The 19,164-nt window shown below is 35.6% G+C and overlaps 4 protein-coding genes across 6 annotated transcripts; all 4 read right to left on the bottom strand.

Annotated features, from left to right (window-relative positions):
• Positions 1 to 553: 553 nt before the first annotated feature.
• On the bottom strand, positions 554 to 5,562 carry LOC147543227 (Agenet and bromo-adjacent homology (BAH) domain-containing protein). Of its 3 annotated transcripts, none has more exons than XM_086673819.1 (6): positions 5,063 to 5,562; positions 3,129 to 3,202; positions 2,911 to 3,018; positions 1,954 to 2,802; positions 1,597 to 1,804; positions 554 to 1,400 (listed from the first exon to the last, which is right to left on the bottom strand). In XM_086673819.1, exons 1-6 carry the CDS (start codon positions 5,400 to 5,402, stop codon positions 799 to 801), a joined length of 2,181 nt encoding a protein of 726 aa, XP_086529945.1. In that variant the 5' UTR covers positions 5,403 to 5,562; the 3' UTR covers positions 554 to 798. The 3 variants fall into 3 exon arrangements, with proteins under 3 accessions (XP_086529945.1, XP_086529947.1, XP_086529946.1); XM_086673821.1 differs by lacking the exon at positions 5,063 to 5,562 and adding an exon at positions 4,163 to 4,187; XM_086673820.1 differs by lacking the exon at positions 5,063 to 5,562 and adding an exon at positions 3,500 to 3,558.
• Positions 5,563 to 9,039: 3,477 nt separating this feature from the next.
• LOC147543226 (knotted 1-binding protein) lies at positions 9,040 to 10,880 on the bottom strand. The gene is made up of 5 exons (XM_086673818.1): positions 10,731 to 10,880; positions 10,384 to 10,458; positions 10,157 to 10,294; positions 9,995 to 10,068; positions 9,040 to 9,468 (listed from the first exon to the last, which is right to left on the bottom strand). The coding sequence occupies exons 2-5, from the start codon at positions 10,423 to 10,425 to the stop codon at positions 9,336 to 9,338; spliced, it is 387 nt and encodes a 128-aa protein (XP_086529944.1). The 5' UTR covers positions 10,426 to 10,458; positions 10,731 to 10,880; the 3' UTR covers positions 9,040 to 9,335.
• Positions 10,881 to 11,652: 772 nt separating this feature from the next.
• On the bottom strand, positions 11,653 to 15,401 carry LOC147543225 (replication protein A 70 kDa DNA-binding subunit B-like). The gene is made up of 12 exons (XM_086636337.1): positions 15,023 to 15,401; positions 14,410 to 14,550; positions 14,120 to 14,305; positions 13,835 to 14,012; positions 13,425 to 13,695; positions 13,201 to 13,303; positions 12,994 to 13,118; positions 12,827 to 12,905; positions 12,602 to 12,746; positions 12,350 to 12,498; positions 12,120 to 12,240; positions 11,653 to 11,975 (listed from the first exon to the last, which is right to left on the bottom strand). Exons 1-12 carry the CDS (start codon positions 15,154 to 15,156, stop codon positions 11,784 to 11,786), a joined length of 1,824 nt encoding a protein of 607 aa, XP_086492463.1. The 5' UTR covers positions 15,157 to 15,401; the 3' UTR covers positions 11,653 to 11,783.
• Positions 15,402 to 16,083: 682 nt separating this feature from the next.
• On the bottom strand, positions 16,084 to 18,944 carry LOC147543224 (uncharacterized). The gene is made up of 4 exons (XM_086636467.1): positions 18,682 to 18,944; positions 17,010 to 17,983; positions 16,493 to 16,652; positions 16,084 to 16,387 (listed from the first exon to the last, which is right to left on the bottom strand). The coding sequence occupies exons 2-3, from the start codon at positions 17,930 to 17,932 to the stop codon at positions 16,499 to 16,501; spliced, it is 1,077 nt and encodes a 358-aa protein (XP_086492593.1). The 5' UTR covers positions 17,933 to 17,983; positions 18,682 to 18,944; the 3' UTR covers positions 16,084 to 16,387; positions 16,493 to 16,498.
• Between the last annotated feature and the right edge of the window lie 220 nt (positions 18,945 to 19,164).

Genomic DNA, 19,164 nt, shown 5'->3' with positions numbered 1-19,164 from the left:
TGTGAGATTAAATTCCTCAAAGGAACAACACAAATAACGTCTAATTTTAATCCCACGTTGTCTCTTTAGAATCAGGAAAGGTGTTTGCAGATTCTATAAAAAAAAAAAAAAAAACTTTTTTTTCAAGTCATGAGATTACCCGCTACTCGCCCGCCCATACCCGAATTACCCGAGCTTCTTAATGGGCTTGGGCGGGTAATGGGCAAGGCGAATTTCAAAATTGCCCGCCCAATTAACCCGCTTACCCTAATAGCCATTGAAATTTTGTGCCCGACCCGCCCAGTCCGATGCTTCAAGTGCCCATGGACGCCCATACCCGCCCCTAGTGTGGCATGAGCTTTTTTAGTTATTATGTGTGGCTTTTTCTAGGATGTGCCTTCTTTTCTTTAGTTAGAAATCAGCTCTAAAATCGGTATAATTAGTGAGGTGAGTTCATCTTTGAAGAGTTTAACTTTTACTTGTTAAAAACAAAATGAACTTCTTATTGTAACAATCATTCCGAAAGCTCAAATAGGAATACCGATAAAACATAGCTACTCTATTCAGAGTCTACTTGTCAAAATCTTTCTCTATATGATTACACTATATGATTACAACAACTTACATTTACAGATTCAGATACATGAAGTTTTCATTATTAATCTTTGAGTTTAACCAAAAACTCAAAACCCACTTCGTATTTAAAGCAAAAGAAAAAAAAAAAAGATCTGTTCTGAGAGAGAACAAACTTCACAAATAAAATAAAAAAACAATGAAAAAAAAATTGAAAAGAGGTAATGGAGCAGAGATTGTAGTAGATCACATTGACATTACCAAGCTTGTCAGTGGGCACACTACAGATGACTTTGTAACAGAATCTCCTTCATATTTACACTTTTCTATATCAACTTTCACTGAATTAGGCATCAGATAATTTTCACAATCCATACGAAATTCTGAATTTTCATGACTGCTGATGCTACTATGTGATTGAAGCTTTGAACCTGAACCACCTTGTCTTCTGCCAGATCTATGTAAGCGGGACCTTTTCTTACTAGGTGTATTCCACTTTAACTCGCTGAGAAGATTACATTTCGAGATGTTCAGTTTCATATGCATTGTTTTCCCTTTTTCATTTGAGCTCGGTTCTGAATTAGGAGAACAGGAAGCATTCCCATCCTTCGGTTCGGTATGAACATATTCCTTTTGCTCATTAAGATGTCTCTTGGGTGAAATCACCATATCACCTGAATTAGCATCGCCATTGCAGGACTTAGCTCCATTTTTCCTGGTTTTTTCTAGGTCGGATAAAATCGAACCCACAAGATCCGGCCTTTCCTTAACGTTACTCCAAGCATTACATATCCAATCTTGTGAACGTCTCAAGTCGCGGGAACTAAATGTTGAAAATCGCCCTTCACCTGCAAGATTAAAAGAATGATCAGAATTAAACGAAGTACATAGTAGCAAAACAGCATAAGAGCATTTAATTATCTCCTAAAAGGTTTGAAGAAGAAACTTTCATTTCATCAAGCTTCAGTAATCCAAGTGTTATTTCATCAAGCTTCAGTAATCCAAGTGTTACTAGAAATGTGACCAAGGTCGGATCATCCTTACCTATTAAGTAGACGTGAAATCTTTCATCTGGTTTTTGAGAAACCACAATGCCTTCCCACCATCCGTCATTCCACCATGCATCCACGAGGGAGCCAACTTCAACAAGGCCCAATAATGTTTTAGATGGATCAGGACGAACAGTTGTTCTCCCACACAAACGAACACCCAATTTGTCAGGCATTGCAATCCTCATCGCTGGAACCCATTCCTGCATCATCGAACAGTACATATTTATTTAATCAAAACTGGATTAATAACATTGTATACAATCAATCACTCAGAATGATACCCAGACAATGTTTGGGTCAAGCATATGTTTGAACCACTGCATAAACGTTATAGAAGTAGAAATTTTACCTCTAAATTTTTGGTTTCATCCAATGCATCTTTTAAATCTTGGTACTGCACCTTCACCTTGTCTTTGTGCCGCTTGAGAACCACACCTCTAAACCAACAACCCCTGATGCCACTATCCTGAGATAACACTTCAATATGACAGCCTACAGCTAGATGTGAGCTGGGCATCTGCTTAGCTATATCTTTTGTTGAAAAACAATGAGTTGAATTGTCTTCCTTCAGACAGCTGGTTTCAGCTCCACTACAGCTGACAACTACATCAACTGAACAGGGCTGCAAATCTGTTTCAAATAATTCTTCAACATTTTTCTTGTCAGATATCTGAGGACCAACGTCCATGCTTTTTGACCTGCAGTGTTTTTTCCTTGGCCTAGTCTTAATGCAATCATCATCAAAACGATCTCGTCCCTCCGAACTATGATAAGGAAGATTAACCTTCAAATGACTAACATCGGACGAGGTGTGGTGGATATATCTGATTACTTCCTGTTTCCAATAACCTTTGACTTGGGTGATATCGAAGTCCGTGATATCATCATTATCAAACTGCTTCTGACACATGAACGGTTCCCACAGAGTATATTTCGTCAGCTTAAACTTTTCAAAATGTTCAGGACTGAGAACTGTTGCCAATCCATCGATGCATTCCACACTGAGATCTTGAAGACAAAGAGAAAAGAAAATCTCTCTATCATTAAAATCAGAAGGTAAAACAATGCCGACCTCATCAATTTTGTGAAACCATTGTACGATAACCATCTTGTTGCCTCTGGAGTCCTCGTAAAGATCCTCCAAGTACGCAACGAGCCTCTTATTTTCTTCAGCTAAGACATATACGAAGTCATGGACCTGGAACATAAGCAACTCGACAATGTCATACAGGAGTTATAAGAGCATGGGTATGTAAATGCTAACTAACAAAGAGGAAGTCATGAAAGAATCGCAAGGACCACTTACAGAAACTGTTATTCCGTTGCGGCAAAAAGAATGATAATGCTGACGGCGCTTCCTACAAGTCCATGGAGAACCTACCCACGAAAACTTTTTGGAATGATGCCCTCTCATCTGAAATTCCAGAATAGACAACCACAGGAAGGGGGAATGTAAGCATTTTAATCAAGCAATACATCAACTAAAAGCAATAAAAAAGACAGTTACGAGATCGTTTTACAAACCTTCAAAGAGGTATAGTTTGAATATAAATCACCGTCACTAGCAGAAAAACCAGTAGATGCATGGGCTGGTGCATCTGTACAGTCACAAAAACCAAAAGTTTAATCACTAACAGCTCTCTGCTAAAGAAACTACATATCTCTAAGTATAAAATGACTTAGAGTTGCAAGTGAAAGAAACAAGCTGCTAAAAATTTAATCAATTAACACACTTCCAAAGAAACACAACAATAAGCGGAGTATGAGTAAATGCTTTACCCTAATCCACAAATACATAAAACAGCTAAGAAAACGAGGCACATCGATGCAATATCAACGATCTAATGAACTGTTCTCAAAAGGAGATTGATTATGAGAAGATAAAGCATATTGACCTTGAAGTAGCAGTTATAATTCAGACTTTCAAGCAGCTGCAATAACTGGCTTATTATGCCTGCAGCCCAGCATGTTGTTACTTGTTAGTTCCTAATTTGAAAAGTAACAGGATGTTCAAAGAGAGAACGATGATGATGCATATCCATGCACAATGTTGAAAAAAAACAGCATCCATGGGCATACAAAGAGATAATAACTACCTCTGGTTCAGTTTTTCCTTCTATTCACTTATACATGAACTACACATATACTAGATATTACTCTGTAACACCAGAAAACGGAGCATGAAGATATAGAAGAATTCCATAGAAAATCCTAGAAAGAATGAAATCTGTGCGAGTGCACAGGTCCGCCTTCTCGTCTCACCTAACTCTTCAAACAACATAAACTTAGAACCTAAACAAGTTGAAATTCTGTCTGCAACTGAAAAGTTTGCTAAGTAGTTGGAACAAAGATAACACCATAGTATAGACTTAAACGTGTTAGCATGCATTCGTCTTTCAAAGAGATCGATAGCCAGTGCATTCAACTAGATACGACACAAATAACCATCAAAATACAGAATGGTTATTTTACATAAATAATAAGTACGTGAGAGAAAACAAACCAAATTAGAGCACTAACTATTATCAAGGCTTTGAGGAAGTAAGATTTGTAATTACATCTTCATATTATCCACTTCGAAAAGTTGTGCCCAGTTGGGATGACATTTGAGTTATATCTCGAAAAATATCAGAAGACCAACACTCTCTGAAACTCGGATAATAACAAGTAACACCATAGCTTCTACCTAATGCTACTAACCAAGGCATAAACCTAATATTTGAAATAGCAAGAAATTAGACACATAATATTTCAAATAGCAAGGAAGGGATCAAGAGGGCAAAGAAGATCTACATAATATGTTATACATGATCTATTTCAGCAATTTTATAAGACACTGCTTGATCTTTATAGTAAGTCCCAAATATATCAATATCCCTGTGTGTTTGATTTTTACCATTAAACCTCATCCCAACCAACTCCTAACAAAAACGAACCGCCAGAGTTATCTCCAGAGCCTAAAATTCGAGCTGTTTGATTATAACAGATTCTAGGTCAATCTCATTTGTCACTAGAAGAACAGACAAGAATCCCAACTTAGTTGATGATTAAGCGACTAATTTATGTAGTACGGCAAGACTATGACCTTACTTACTACCGCTAAGGAAATAAAGGAGCCTCCTTTCCTCCCTAAAATCAATTTTTTCACATACCCTAAAGCTAAAAACACCAAAAATACAAGAAATTTGCAAAAAAAAATGTAATCAATCTGGGGTTGAAACGATTCAACATCCCTTTCACCCAGTATCATTAGATCTATGAAATTCGAGAAAGAAACCTAAAAAATTAAGCTCAGAGCCAACATCAAGCGAACCCTAGTAATCTAGATCTCAAAAATTACACCCAAAAAAAAAACCCCCCAAAACATGAGATGAAATCAACCAAAAATTAAATCATAAAGGTTCAAGTTTCCATCCAGGTAAAAACTGAAAGGTTAAAGGAGAATTAAAAATTAGTACCTGAAACAATAGAAGAAAGCCAATCAAGAACCTCTCTTCGAGAGCGTAACTTGATAAGAGGAGAAGAAGAAGAAGAAGAAATAGAACAATAATCAGTAGGAGAAAGAGCAATTGAATAAGACATATGTCTTGGAGATCTTTCTTTTCCAATAACAGCAAGATCTCTACTTGATCCATCTTTTTTCTTAAGATAATAATGAACTTCTCTTCTTCCTTTTTCATTAGATATCAAAACTTCTTCCCAATCTACATATAAAATCGAAATAGATGGTGAAATTGTTGTTGTTGTTGTTGATGGTGAAATCTTCTTCATCTTCTCCATCTTTTCCATCTTCAACATAAACAGGAACCCTAGAAAGAAAGAAGAAACGTCTCTGGTTTGGATAGGTTTTTGAGAATTTTGCAACTTGTATTTTATCGCCACCTTCTTTTAGAGAGAGAAAGAAAGAGAGAGAGAGACGGACGGCAGAGATGGCGTCTATTTTTTATAACGGGAAACTACTAAGAACGTGCGCTTGTTTCTCTTTTTAGGGTTAATTCTATTTTGGCCCCCTAAAGATGACCAACTCACCAAAATGGCCCCATAAATATGACCAGCTTCTATAATAGCTCCCTAAATCTGTTTTCCGTCTATTTCTCCGTTTGTCACTAACTAATGTATACTTTTACTACCAATCTTACCCTTCTCAACATTTACTTTTTGCCAGGTATGAGAGAGAAATTTCTTTACTTTTCCCAAATGAGATTAGGTTTTACAATGATTTGACCTCACGCCAGTCGAGGTGCGTCGATGAAAATTGAAATTTACTCATTTTTAAATTAAATCACACCATTAAATTTTTTATCCCAAGGTTTCCACTACTGCTACCACATTTTCTCTGTCTAAAAGTTTTAGAAAATATGTTCAAATTCACTTTTGGGGAATACTCAGGGAGGGAAAGGTATAATGGATCAAACATGTTTCTACTTCTGAAGATAAAGATGATGGTTGGATGCTTGTTTGTGATGTTCCATGGGAGTAGTAAGTCTTCTCTCTCTCTCTCTCTCTCTCTCTCTCTCTCTCTCTCTCTAAAATCACATATTTATCTCTCTAAACCATCTCTTTATGTTTTTGTATGTCTTGGTCCAACATTGGTATATGTTATTTTTGCAGTATGTTTGTTTCTTCATGCAAGAGATTAGAAATCATGAAAGGATCAGAAGCTAGGTGCTTGGTTCTAGTTGTTAAAATCTACAAATCTAAAAACAACTTACATTGAAGATGGATTGGCGACAGTGATTGAGACCTGTCGTTAACAAAAAAAATCAGGTTGAGTTCTAGAAGGAGATGAAGAAAGTATCATGGCAGATTTAAAGGTTGTTCAAAGAGAGGAAGGAAAAAAATATCATCTTTGGGACCAAAAAGGGTTATGATTGGTTTGTGATGCTTTCATGAACTTTGGATTGAAGTATATTATGGGTACACAAGAGAGAGAAACAAATTGGACCATTTGATGATCTTTTGAAGAACAAGAAGTCATTAAAGCTTATGAACTAAGCAAGAGTTATGGAGTTCTCATCCTACTTTGAAAATTGAAAAAGAATTTATTGATTAGACAAATAGTAATGAATCTTGGGACTTAAAAGATTTTTGGAGGGACAAAAAGATATTGTCAGAGGGGTAAATTGGGTAAAAGAATGTTGCGTCACTAATGCCTAACGGAGATGTAGACAGAAAAATAAAAAAGGGAGGCAAATTAGAAGTTGGTCATCTTTAAGAGCCCATTTTGGTGATTTTTTCATCTTTAGAGGGCCAAAAGTAGAATTAACCCGTTTAACCCCTCCTTTTAGGTTCATTGTTTTCCATAAATACCCTTGTATGTTCAAAGGGAAAATGATAAGGTGGTCCAGAGAGGAGTGCATATGTCTTCCAATTGTTTTTCTTTTTTTTGTTGAAGAGTCTTGGAATTGTTAATTTGGGCACTTGGTTGTGTCATTCGACCCGATACGTTTTATTGAAAACGTAATGGTGTCATTGGAACCAAAACGAGACGTTCTTTAGAAGTCGTGACAGGTTTCAGGGTTTCGAGGCCACCTTGTTGAACAGGTGGGTTTTGTCAGTTCATTCATTAGGTATTCTCACCTATCTCGGGCATAAGACAGTTAGACAATAATGAAGGATTAGAAAATCTCGACCAATCCTAGTAGGGAAACAAGGTACAGGATGGAAATATCGTTGACTTTTACATCTCGACCCCAGGTTTATTTTCTTGAGGAAGTTGACCTTGACTTTTCTATACTTTTATTAGGTCGCGGTTTTCGGGGAATAAAAGAAAATCTGAAGGGCTTAAAGAGTTTAGTCAGCTGGATTTGACCTAGAGTCATATTTGTTGTGAGTCCAAAAATTAACATCATGGTATTTTATCTCCTAATCTTCATGTAACCTCCACAGCCATCACAATGTGAAGTTAATTTTAGATTACTTTCTACCACAATTTCCATAAAACACCAAGAACCCAAATCCTATGGATTATTCATCAAACACTTCTTCCCATTTCCTTCATTCTAGGCTTAATTGTGTTTAAGGCAGATTAAGGCTTTGCTCTTTCATGTTATGTTGATTAAAATATCGAGACAAAATTTCTGATGAGAGAGAAGATAAGCTTTTAGAGAGAAAAAGAGAAGAGAAAAAGAGAGAGGATGACAAAGAGAAAAAATGGTGGTGGCAGTGGTGGGAAGTAGTGGGGTGAAGATGAAGATCAGGGATTAAAATACCATTAGGTTTGTTTTTGGGCTAAAAATAAAGATGTCATGTAAGTCAATCTTGATTGGCCAAGTCTTTATGTTTCGGAGATTTTTTTTTTTATGCCTCAAAGAATCCACGTTTTGTTATGTTCCTACTTTAGCTGAACATTGAGATTTAGATTAACGGTTAAATATCTCATCTAAAATTTAAGAAGTCTTTGTATGATTTATGAAAACTAGAGTTCCCTTCTCTTTATCATCTAGTAGAGTGAGGAACATAATAGGCCCTCTCTACAAACTACACAAAGCAAAATCAATGGGGACTCGCACTTTTGGTTTTTAGTTTGTTTTCTGTTGGTTGTTCAAGTTAGTTTTAAATTTGGTTTTTATGTTGTCCATGACGTTTGGTTGCATATTCTATTGTCACGGAATTTCACTAGTTGAGCCTAGACCTTCCAAAGTTGGGTTAAATGGATTTCAAACAATCCACAACAAGGATTATAATTTTTCTTTGAATGCATTTTCTTGAAAAAGATAACGAATACATTGTTAAGACACAAAAGAGATTTACATGAACTAGAGATGGTTAAGAAATCCAAACAAGAGAAAATGCAAATGAATACAAGATATTGAGACCAAACCGTCCCCATTGACAATAAAACCCCTAAAATACGTGGAAAGATTTTTATTTTTCTTCTTTTTTTTTGTTAAGTTATTTTTATTTTTCTTCTTAAACCGTACTAGTGATTTTAGATTATTGAAGTAAGGTCTATCGTGATCTTATTTCTTCTCTTTCAAATAACTCAGATAGTCCCATGAATTATTTTGAAAATATGATATTCTTAATTAGCAAATTTGTGTCCATAAATCCATTCCGCCTGGCCTATGGGTAGGAGATTATTATTTTTGTAGTTTCCAAAAACTAAAAGGTTCATAAGCTTGAATGAATATGATTAACCATCATGATAGAGTGATTCTATTGCTACAAACAAAACTTTAGTAAAGGTTCAAGGCTTAAAGCTTATGAACCTTTTAGTATTTCGAAAACGAGATTCATTTCTCTATAAATTTTGTCCGTCTAGGGGTTGGGAAGACTATCAACCTTGCATGATTTAGGTGTGTAAACAACAATAGTTCATACTATAGGCTATAGCACTCGATACAAATTTACCTTTCTCCATTTAAGGCACATGAAACCTATTCAGATGGTAAAATGCAGAAAAGATGTACAAAAATATGCATTGGTATCAATCTTCATTAAAACTAATTTTCATTCATGATTATGAGGTTTAGAGTTTATAGGAACTGCCAAATGCTAATAGTGAACTAATATATCGATCATACATATGATTATATCAAACTTTCTCACTTGTTATGTTTTGAATTCTTCACATGATTCACCAAACTAATGTGATCACACTACTCTTAATACCACCATATATACCAGATAGTTCGATATACTACTTCGGTGTTTGAGCAAAATCTTAGTGAGAACTTAATATTTTTCGTGTTTTTTTAGATCCAAGTTTTACCTTTAAGAAGATCAGTTTCAATCACTCCGAACATTCTGAAGTAGAGAACGAGCATTATGCAGAAGATTGTTCGCTTCTTCGTTCGACGCGTCCTGTAATCTCAGCTCCTTAATCTCTTCATGCCATTTTTCAGTCTGTTCTTTGTGAATTCTGCATAACAAAAGAGAGAAATTACCCAAATTGAGAGAGAGAAATCTTGACATTTCAGACTGGATTTAATATAATGCAGTTTCATTGTCTGAATCTGACTTGTTTGTATTTGAAACGCCTTCAACTCAACTCACTCATTCACATGAATCAGATAAGACAAACAATCTGAAACCTGATCCGAATCAAATGGATCCAAAATCAACTCAAATCAACCACTCAAGCGAGTCAGATAAAATCAAACAATCCCAAACTTGACTCGCCTGAATCAAGTGGATCAAAATTAACTCAAATCGACCACATAGACATAAACGAGTCAGTCAAAAACCGAAGATCCTAAATCTGACTCGTCATAATCAAATGGACCAAAAATCAACCCATTCGGATGAGTCAGGCATCAGGACTCAGACAAAGACAAACAATCTCAAACCTGACTCGAGTCAATTCAGACCTCGAGACAGATTTCAGATCTGACTTCAGAAGAGCAAAACAAGAACTAAATTCGTCTCCATTTTTTGTTTGAACTTACGTAATCAATCGTTCTTCAAATTCATTACTGAGATCTTTGAAGAGTGATTTTCCTGATTCAAGCAATTCAGCTACCTACATAAACAAACTCGAATTACCTTAATCAACTTACTTTTTTTTGCCCTAATCAGATTAAAAGACCAGATTGAATTGAAATAGTTACCTGTTGAGTGAAACGATCAATCTTTTCAAGAACGCCATTAATGAGTATTTCGGTATCTTCCGATCCAACAACAATCGGTTCAGCTTCTTGTTCTTCATCTTCAACTGCTTCAGCTAGGTTTTCTTCCTCCTCTTCCATCTAAACAGTACCGAGATTTCTGAATTTGTCTTTTGAAGTTTAAAAAGTAAAAAAAAAAAAAAAAAATAGGTTTAAGGATTACAACTTACAGATTGCCTCATTCGTTTCCTCGAAACTTCAATCTCATCCATATGAGCAAACTCCACTGAAATCTCCAATCAGAACTGATAAAGTTGAAGAAATTATGAGAAGAAAAACGACAGGATGAGAATCTAAGTAGATCGCACAGGAATTACAGTTAATGTGAACAAGATTTGTGAAGAAATTCAATTGAATTTGATCTTAGTAATGAATTTGTGAAGAAATTCAACATTTTAGAGAAATCGAGTAAGTTCAAAAGGAAGAAGATAATAACAATTGAGAAGAAGCAGGATCAAGATCTTCAAATGAGGAAACTGAACTAGAAATGGAGAAAGATCGTAAGTTTATATTTTACCTCTGATTCAGATCTGAGAGTGAGTACTTCAAGAGATTCAGAGAGGAATTTCTTCTTCTTCTTCTCCGAGCTAGATCTGAAAAATGAACTAGTAAGTGATTTTGAAAGTCGGAGAAGAACGAGTGAATTCGAATTGCGCGGGAGTCAGTAGGGGAAATATTCTAGGTCAAGATGTATATATAGAGTGATTCTATAGGCGCCCACATTTTCACCTATTTTGTAGGTGCCTCGAGCACTCTTTGACCTCTTGCTCTTCTTCCTCCATTTTCATTTTGATTTTTCTTCAAATATCTTCATTAAAATCCTTAGACTTCTTCTTGTTTTTCGAAGGGCTTCATTTGTAGTCGGCACAAAAAAAAGAGACTAAAGAAATACTTCAAATAAATTTCGGTTCCAAAATTCCTAGTTTTTTTTTTTGTTTTGATTTTATCTTTTGATTTGGTGTTTGAAAAGTTTTCAAAGTAGTTAAATCCTTCAAAAATGTTTATTATCAATTTTATATTGATTTTGGATGGTTTTATAATGATTTATAAGTACTACTAATAGAGTTTATCAAATCTTAGAGTAGTCTCGGAATAGACAGTCTGAAAATATGTTTGATCTCTAGGAGTGGATTGTTCAAGGGGAGGGCACCTACATATTGTTTGAGTGAAATTTCATTGGATGGAGTCAATGACTCCAGCCGGGCACGCACAGGGCACCTATAGGTAATATCGGACGAAGATATCTTTACAACTAGAACTGCTAAGAAAGGTAAATATCCCAATAACTTGTAAATATCCCAATATTGAGTTATATTGGCCACAAGGGTAATATCCCGTTACTAATATTTAACGCTATTCGGCAAAACAATATCCCACGGAAGAAGCTAATCACTTCATATATAGTAATCTCAATTAGCTCGATAGATTGGACAACAGCATTAAGGAAAATTGGAAAATGAACTTCTTTTCTGTCAAAGATCTTTCATAAAGCAAAAAACTAGTCACCTACATTAAAATGCATATATTACATAAACTGCAATGAAATGTTAAGTAAGATATAAATCTTTGATTAAGAGGCTTGTAACTTGGACATCTCTTCAAGTAAAAACTTTGATTCAGCTGCAAAATCGACTCGAGCTTCAGATCTAACAGTTACCCTTTGCTTTTTCTCGCCCATGTACTCGTTCTGTGTGACACTAACTCTGAAGAGATGAGTAGTCCATAAAGCTTCCTTCAATTTTAGTTGGTAACTATCCTCATTCTGAAGACAAAGAATGAAAGAAAGAAACTAAGTAACACATTTGAAGACATTCCGAAGATGAAAATGGTGTTTCTTTGATCAGTAAAAAAAGGCGTCAACAGCGAGTTTAAAATGGTAATTAGAATCAATGGGTAGTTGTTATACCTCTTGTTTGAGCATATTAAGCTCATCGGCTGTGCACCCAACTATTTTTTCTGCTTGTTCGTTGAAAGTAGATACCCAAGCTTCACCAAATGGATCAGAAACTTTCATAACCATTATATACCTGCAAAAACAAGTAGAATCATAGTTAATGCCCAATTCAAAAAAAACTAATGATTCTTTAATGACTTCAGTATGATCCTCGATATATGATTATGTCTAATTGTTTATACCTTAAACTGCACTCATTTTGATCTGTTTGACAAGATTCACACCAATTCCCATCTAGCACCTTCTTATTGCATTTCTTGCAAGCTCGGTACCACATCGTCTGATCAGGCTTGATGAAACTTATAGTTGCAATTACACTGAAGAAATCAGGCTGCACCAATAAAACATGTTATAACCACACTCAAAAACAATTATCCTCTCCAAACTTATAGCAGCAATCAACCAAATTCTTTTTAATAGCAGTCTATTTGTACCTTCATTCCCTCACCCAATGATGGGTTATTAGTAATATGAGAAAGGCTGACTCGGTCAGTGTAGAAGGATCTTGGTCCACCATTAGAGGACGGCATACCAGCTGCTATAGAATTCATTGAGGTTGATTTACCTTCAGATTTGTACCTATTACACAGAGAAACGGTGAGTAAATATGTAAACGGAACAATTTATTTTCATGAACAAAACAAGGAACTGAATCCTACCAAGATTTGAGCTCATTGGATTCAGGTACATCTGGGTTTATGATCAAAGTGCTTCTACTTACAGTTGACAAAGATACTCCTGCAAAATTCACAACAAAAAATGAAGTGAGCCCTTTTTCTTTAGGGCAAATGAAGCAAAATACCTTCTAAAATAGTATTGGGATTACCTTGGAAATCTCCAACTTTAACATAATTTATAGCAACAATTGGGGAACTTTCAACCATATTCAGCAACTCCTCCCCAACTTTGGTGGCAAGATCACCCCATAGAGATACAACAACAGTATTCTTTCTGCAAACAAGTTTACAATTCTTAGTTCATAATTCTACATTTTCTAAAACAACAAAGACATCACAAACAATTAATGACTTACGTTTGATCAGCAATTGTTATATCACGCTTAGGAATAACTTCATCATTACTTTTTCTTCGGATACTCATTGTAGTAGAAACACTCTGTACAACTCCAAGTACATCTGAAGATTCAAACCAAAAAAAGTAAGCAAGACAAACAAATTCATCAAGCAATAAACAACAAACCACCCAATATAGAAAAGACAAATCTAAGGGGATAACATTGAGAGATTAGGGATTTACCTACAAGCTGCTTCCCATTGATATAGGTAGGCAGTTGATCAATCTTTACAAAATTGTATACAGCTTGAGGAATACTAGTTACATCTTCAAATACCTCTTCCACTTCAGAGTTCTCATTTAAGGTCATTTCATAATCATTTTGAACAGTTTTGAAGTGTTTGTTAGCAACTTTAAGTGTTCCTTTAGATATGTAATAAACTTTTCCTAGATCAAACTTGTTGTAGAATTTGGTTGCTGCTTGGTTAAACATTGTTGCTTGTATTTGTGTTCCCTGCAAAAAAGAAATCATTTCATTATTGATCCAAAACCTCAATTAATACTAGAATAAGGGTACTAATTGAAACCCATGAAAAGTTTCAATTTGTTACAGTTGATTTAACAAGAACAGATTGAAAAAAAAGAGATCATACATCTTGGTCTGTAAGCTCCACATTGAAGACATGCCCTTCTCCTCGAGCATTCTTGTATGTCCTTAGGTTGCCTTTGTTTGTTAACTGAACCTTGATGGTCCAGTTTCCTTGGTAAGGATGCAAGGAAACAAGGGGATTAACTCTTCTTGTCATGGCCATTCGCGCCACAGGTGCCATACTGAACAATTACAGATAGACAAATCAAAACAAGCTCTTAATGAATATGTATCAACTAAGAAGGTTGCAATTTAAAGACATTGAACATGAAGAGATGAATATACTCACTTCTGATTTTGTTCATGAACAATCTGGGCAGCTGATTTAGAAGCAAAATCTTGCTTGGGTTTCAAAATTATTCCAGATTCAATATTGGGTTTCACTTGTACCCCAGATTCTTCTGTTTTTAGCTCACGTCCAATTTCTTGTTCAAGCTCAGAAGCAACCACCTCACATTTGGTCACAGTTATACCCCTGAAACAATTTATACTCAGTTAAGATCTCAAAACCCTAATAAAAACATGAATCAATATAAAAGCAAAATCTAGTAAAATAATATTAGAGATCTTAGATCTTACTTTTTAATTCCTATATTGATCAAGGTGTAATCAAGAATCCGAATAAGCCCAAGGTTCTTAAGATTTTGCAAGTTGATCTCTGGTGTCATATCTGACATAAAGATCGCGTCAAGCTTCATTTTTCCATCACTAGCATCAAACCTGCAAAACAAATAGAAACATAATATATTGAGAACTTATGTACACATCCACAGAAACCCTAGAAGCTAGATGATCTATATTCATCAAATTTTTGAAGTTAGATGGTACTGAAACCCATATGATCTTAGGCTGTTCAAACAAGTATAAACCCCCAAATATTACAAACCCTAGAAACTAAAACTGTGTCGATCAAAAAATTAGTATAGAAAAGTTGACCTAGTAAGAGAAAAAAAAACCCTAATTTGTATTAGGAGGGTTATGAAACATGGAAAGCTAGATCTGCTCAAATAGAAGAAAATAAATCCAATATGAACACCTAAGAACTCTATAGAAAAAGTAAAGCTTGATTTATCAACAAAAGTTCTAGATCTGACCGAGAAACTGAACTACGATATAAGAAAAAAACCCTAAAAGATGAGGAACAAGTAAATCGATTCAAATCAAGAAATTTCTAATACTGTAAAGTACTTACTTGTATCTATTTCCGACTGGTTTGAGACCTACAACTTGGACAACAAGATCTGGGACATCAGATGGAGAAATGGGAGAAGGGTTTGATAGTATGGTTGAAATAGCGTTTGGTGTGATGGATTTAGCCATTTCCATTGCTATTCTTCGTTACAGATGATAGAGAGAGAGAGAGGATAGAGAGAGAAAGAGGAGAGAGAGATTGTGATGAGGAATGGAGAAGAAGAAAGAAGGAGCAAATCCATTTTGTATACATCAATTTGGGCGGCAAATTACATTTCGAAGTATTTACCCGGGAAAATACCTTTTCGCGCGTAAATTGTTTCGCCCCCAAAAAGGGTTTAAAATTTCGCTAATTCGCGGGCTGCGACTATGCATCAGAACTAAGGATCTAAGGGCCAGGTTTTATACCCGTTGCGGGTCGGGTAATTTATACCCATATTTAAATGGTAAGGGCCAGGTTACTTTTAGACCTCCCAAAATAACCTTCCCGTCTCGCTCATCCAAAATTTTAGGTTGAAAAATATTGGATGTCTCCTGGCTTTCTCTTATTCTGTTTTAGGTGGTTGCCGGTTTACGTGTCATCTACAAGCTGTCATTGTTCGCGATCTTTTATCGAAACTTCTTCTTCCCTACTAGCATCACTATTAAAGATTGGTGTTAAAGTGAATTTTGATTGTTAGCACATAAGTTGATGATGTTATTTTTACAGGAAGTGGTGGGCTTAAGAACGAAGATTGAGAGATTTTATAAGCAATGTCTGAAGTTGTTGTTATAGACAATCTCTCTAAAGGCTAACCACTACACCAAGAGGCGGTGGACAAATATGTCTTTCTTCAAACAATTGATAGGTATCATGATGTATTTAACTGTTAGTAGACATGGTTTAGTGTTTGTTGTCGATCACATTAGTCCATACATGGGGCAACCAATGGAGTTTCATTTTCAAGCATCAAAGAGAAATTTGAAGTATTTAAACAACCCATCTTGGGATTTTCTACCTAAAGTTGAGTTTGTTGCAGCTGCCTATATATTGTGCCAGTGAAGTCATTTAGAGAAGGATGAGAGAAATGAAAGATGGTAATTATACAAATCAATGATGCTATTAATATGATTAACACTTGATCATCGGATATTCCGATAAAAATATAAAAATAAAAACAAAAAAATATTAACTTCACTAAACTATGTTATCCATCACTTTTTTCAACCAATCTGATGTTGGATTGAACCGCAAAAATCAAAGAAACGGTGTCCAAACCCAAAACGAGATGGCGAGGATGTCACTTTCACCATTTCGAGAAATAGAGAACGATATAACAACAACCCAAGAATTAAAGGGATGCAACTTTAAAGGAACACTCACAACCTGAAAGACAAAGTTAATATATATATACATATATATGCATTAGTATGATGGAAAATTCATGTCGTGTTTCTTAAGAGAAGATGGTAGAGAAAATGAAGTACTCACTCAGCTTCAACTACGAACGGGGCAAAACGAGAAACAAGATAACCATTTATTGCCACCCTTGTTTGTGATTGTTCCAGAGGTCGATTGTGGCGTTTGCTCATTTTGTTGCTCAGGACCAGTCTTTGCTGCTGACCTACTTTTACCTCCGTCCCCTGTCAATCTGTATATGAACTCGTTGTTAGTAAGGAGTTTTAGCATAAACATGATATGAGGTAACAACTGAAACAAAAGAAGCAAGCCACTGAAGAGTCGAGTGTCTCTAAATACCCGCTTATAAGTTATGTGTCTTCTTGTACTAGAATATTGGATAAGTTTGTCTAGATATAGAATAACCACTCATGAAAATATGGGGGTTTTCCGTTACTAGATCATTGTAAAGGAAAAATACATTATCGGGTTGATGTCGGTTTAGGTAGAGAGTCAGTCTATATATATATATACCTTCTAAATTCAAATGTACCCATTAGTCCAAAGAAATGCAGAATATATATAAGATCGAGTTTAGTATTTAACTTACATTGGAAATGCAAAGGAACGAACACTGGTCGAACTCCCATCAGAATGGCGAGAAATGCTAGACGAAATGTGGGATCCACTGGCAGGCTTAATAACCTTATCACGATCTTCGGCAGCTACCCTTAAAACCTCCTTCATAGTTTCAGCTGCGGCTTCAGTTACAGCCAAGTCCTCCCCTGAATCTGAATTATTCTTCTCATGGCCAACTATTGTGTTACCCAGAGGTGGGGTAGTTTCGAAGTTGTTCAATTCCTCACTTTTTCTACCAGGGATAATCAACTCTCCTGCCTTATTCAAAGGGAAAATTAACTCTCCGGATTTACCCAAATCTAACTCTCCTGATCTACCCATCAAAATCATTTGGTCTCTAGAGAAACTATTATTCCCCATATGAATACTAAATAACGACTCGTTTGAAGCCACACTCCATTCTTGGGGGGTTGCCGATTTACTTCTTGCAAACACGGATGATGGAATCCTATATGGACGGGGTTCATCTGTTCGGCCCATTACTTGTAGTGGAGGGGATTGCTTTACTGGTCCATTTTCCAAGAACTCAAGATTAACACCTGAAACGTCTAACGGAGATTTGGGTCCTGGAGATCCGATATCTGATCCTTCAGATTTTGGGTAGATGACAATCGGGACAACCTTTTCTCCATCTTTTGAAGCTAAATGGCTGCCGTCGGGTTTAGGAGGGCTAATAGTACTCTTTTCTAAATTGTTTGGTTCGACCATTTCAATGCCTTCTTGTTGGAAGAGATTCTCATCAAATGAAGAGGCAGAAGAAGAGGTAGAAGAAGATGAGAGCGAGGAACCAGACTTCTTAATTGGGTTAAGAAGACCATTTTCTCTCATAGTACCATCAGTATTTGCCATTGAATTACCAGTACTTATTCTTTCATTTCCTTGACCAGATTCCATGAATGAACTTATGTGTTCAAATTCGGGAACAAGGATCTCAAATATGTAATCCTGAAAAGAAAACATACAAACATAATCAACAAAAAGAGAACTAGAGAAGTAATGATCGTCATGGCGAATATAAAGAATCTATATCAGATTGAACTTTCGATATACGTTAATAATTGTTGTCTTGTTAAAAACTATAACGGGTCACTAGAGAAGGTACTAAGACAGTCGTGACTCGTGGGCATTGACGAGTAGAATCAACAAACTGGGTCTCACCAGTTGGTGAGGTATTGGCCTTAATCACAAGATCAATTATAACCCTCAATTTGATTATAATTCTCTGTCATACTATCGTGTTCTATTATAATACTCGTATACCTCCGATAATAATCAGAAAAAAAGAAATAAAGCGATTGTTCTAAGAAACTTCGTCCTTCTTCTTCTTCTCTATCATCTAAACACATTCTTGAATGCATGATATACAATGTTTGCTCATACCAACTCAAAATTTCCAACCTCTAGACCCAATTCAGTAGAACCCACATTTCGATTTCATTACGTATAATAAAACTCCTTTTCATTTTGGATTAGAGATGCCTCTCAAAGGTTCTAATTAATCACAATGCCTTTAAGTATTTTCTGAAACTTGCATGAAGAATAATGAAAGATGAAAAATTGCTGATGACAATCTAAACTATACCCATATAAGTTAACATTACCAATAACCAATCAGAATCAAATTAACAACAAAAGAAACTTACCCAGATAATGAAATTTCTCTAAAGATTGTGGATCAATCTCTACAAGCAATTGAGCAAATAGAATGGAAAAAATTAAAATGAAAGCAAGGAAAAGGAAATGGAAATGGTTGGGGAAAAAAAAAATTTGAAGATGGAATTTCAGTGATGAGTTTTAGGTTAATGGGTAAATGATTGGTTTTTCAATGGTGGGTTTTAGATGAAACTGTGAGATTTTAAAGAGAATGGGAGAATTTCTTTTCTGGGTTGATTTTGGTTGGGCAAACGAGTAGAGGAAAGAAACAAGAAATGGGATTAGGGTTTGAAAGAGAGTGGTATTGGACTTGATTGAAGGTGAACCGATATTTTCGGCATCTCACTATGAAATACTAACTAATTTTGTTTACCTTTCGCGACAGTTTTGATGATTACCGACTAACGACTTCTTATTTGCCCTTTTCTTTTATAACTAGAATCTGCATATAGAAAATTTTGGCCCTCGTATTT

This window comes from Eschscholzia californica, unplaced genomic scaffold, assembly GCF_041429995.1.
Source record: "Eschscholzia californica isolate CP2 unplaced genomic scaffold, dmEscCali1.0.p SCAF_4, whole genome shotgun sequence".
Classification (NCBI taxonomy): Eukaryota; Viridiplantae; Streptophyta; class Magnoliopsida; order Ranunculales; family Papaveraceae; genus Eschscholzia; species Eschscholzia californica.
This window is presented reverse-complemented; position numbering and strand designations above follow the sequence as displayed.

Bases quoted from the DNA above. Each gene is read 5' to 3' on its own strand.
- LOC147543227 (XM_086673819.1), bottom strand. From the start codon at position 5,402: ATGTTGAAGATGGAAAAGATGGAGAAGATGAAGAAGATTTCACCATCA. The intron at 3,019-3,128 runs GTTTGTAAAACG...CTGGAATTTCAG, and splicing joins CAAACTATACCTCTTTGAAG to ATGAGAGGGCATCATTCCAA. The intron at 1,805-1,953 runs GTAAAATTTCTA...TCGATGATGCAG, and splicing joins ATGAAACCAAAAATTTAGAG to GAATGGGTTCCAGCGATGAG.
- LOC147543226 (XM_086673818.1), bottom strand. From the start codon at position 10,425: ATGGATGAGATTGAAGTTTCGAGGAAACGAATGAGGCAATCT. The intron at 10,295-10,383 runs GTAAGTTGTAAT...GGTACTGTTTAG, and splicing joins GGAAACGAATGAGGCAATCT to ATGGAAGAGGAGGAAGAAAA. The intron at 10,069-10,156 runs GTAACTATTTCA...TTGTTTATGTAG, and splicing joins TTGATCGTTTCACTCAACAG to GTAGCTGAATTGCTTGAATC.
- LOC147543225 (XM_086636337.1), bottom strand. From the start codon at position 15,156: ATGGAAATGGCTAAATCCATCACACCAAACGCTATTTCAACCATACTA. The intron at 13,696-13,834 runs GTATGATCTCTT...TCTTTTTTGCAG, and splicing joins TGGAGCTTACAGACCAAGAT to GGAACACAAATACAAGCAAC. The intron at 11,976-12,119 runs GTATAACAACTA...CTTTGTCTTCAG, and splicing joins TTAATATGCTCAAACAAGAG to AATGAGGATAGTTACCAACT.
- LOC147543224 (XM_086636467.1), bottom strand. From the start codon at position 17,932: ATGGAATCTGGTCAAGGAAATGAAAGAATAAGTACTGGTAATTCAATG. The intron at 16,653-17,009 runs GTAAGTTAAATA...GTTCATATACAG, and splicing joins CGTTCCTTTGCATTTCCAAT to ATTGACAGGGGACGGAGGTA.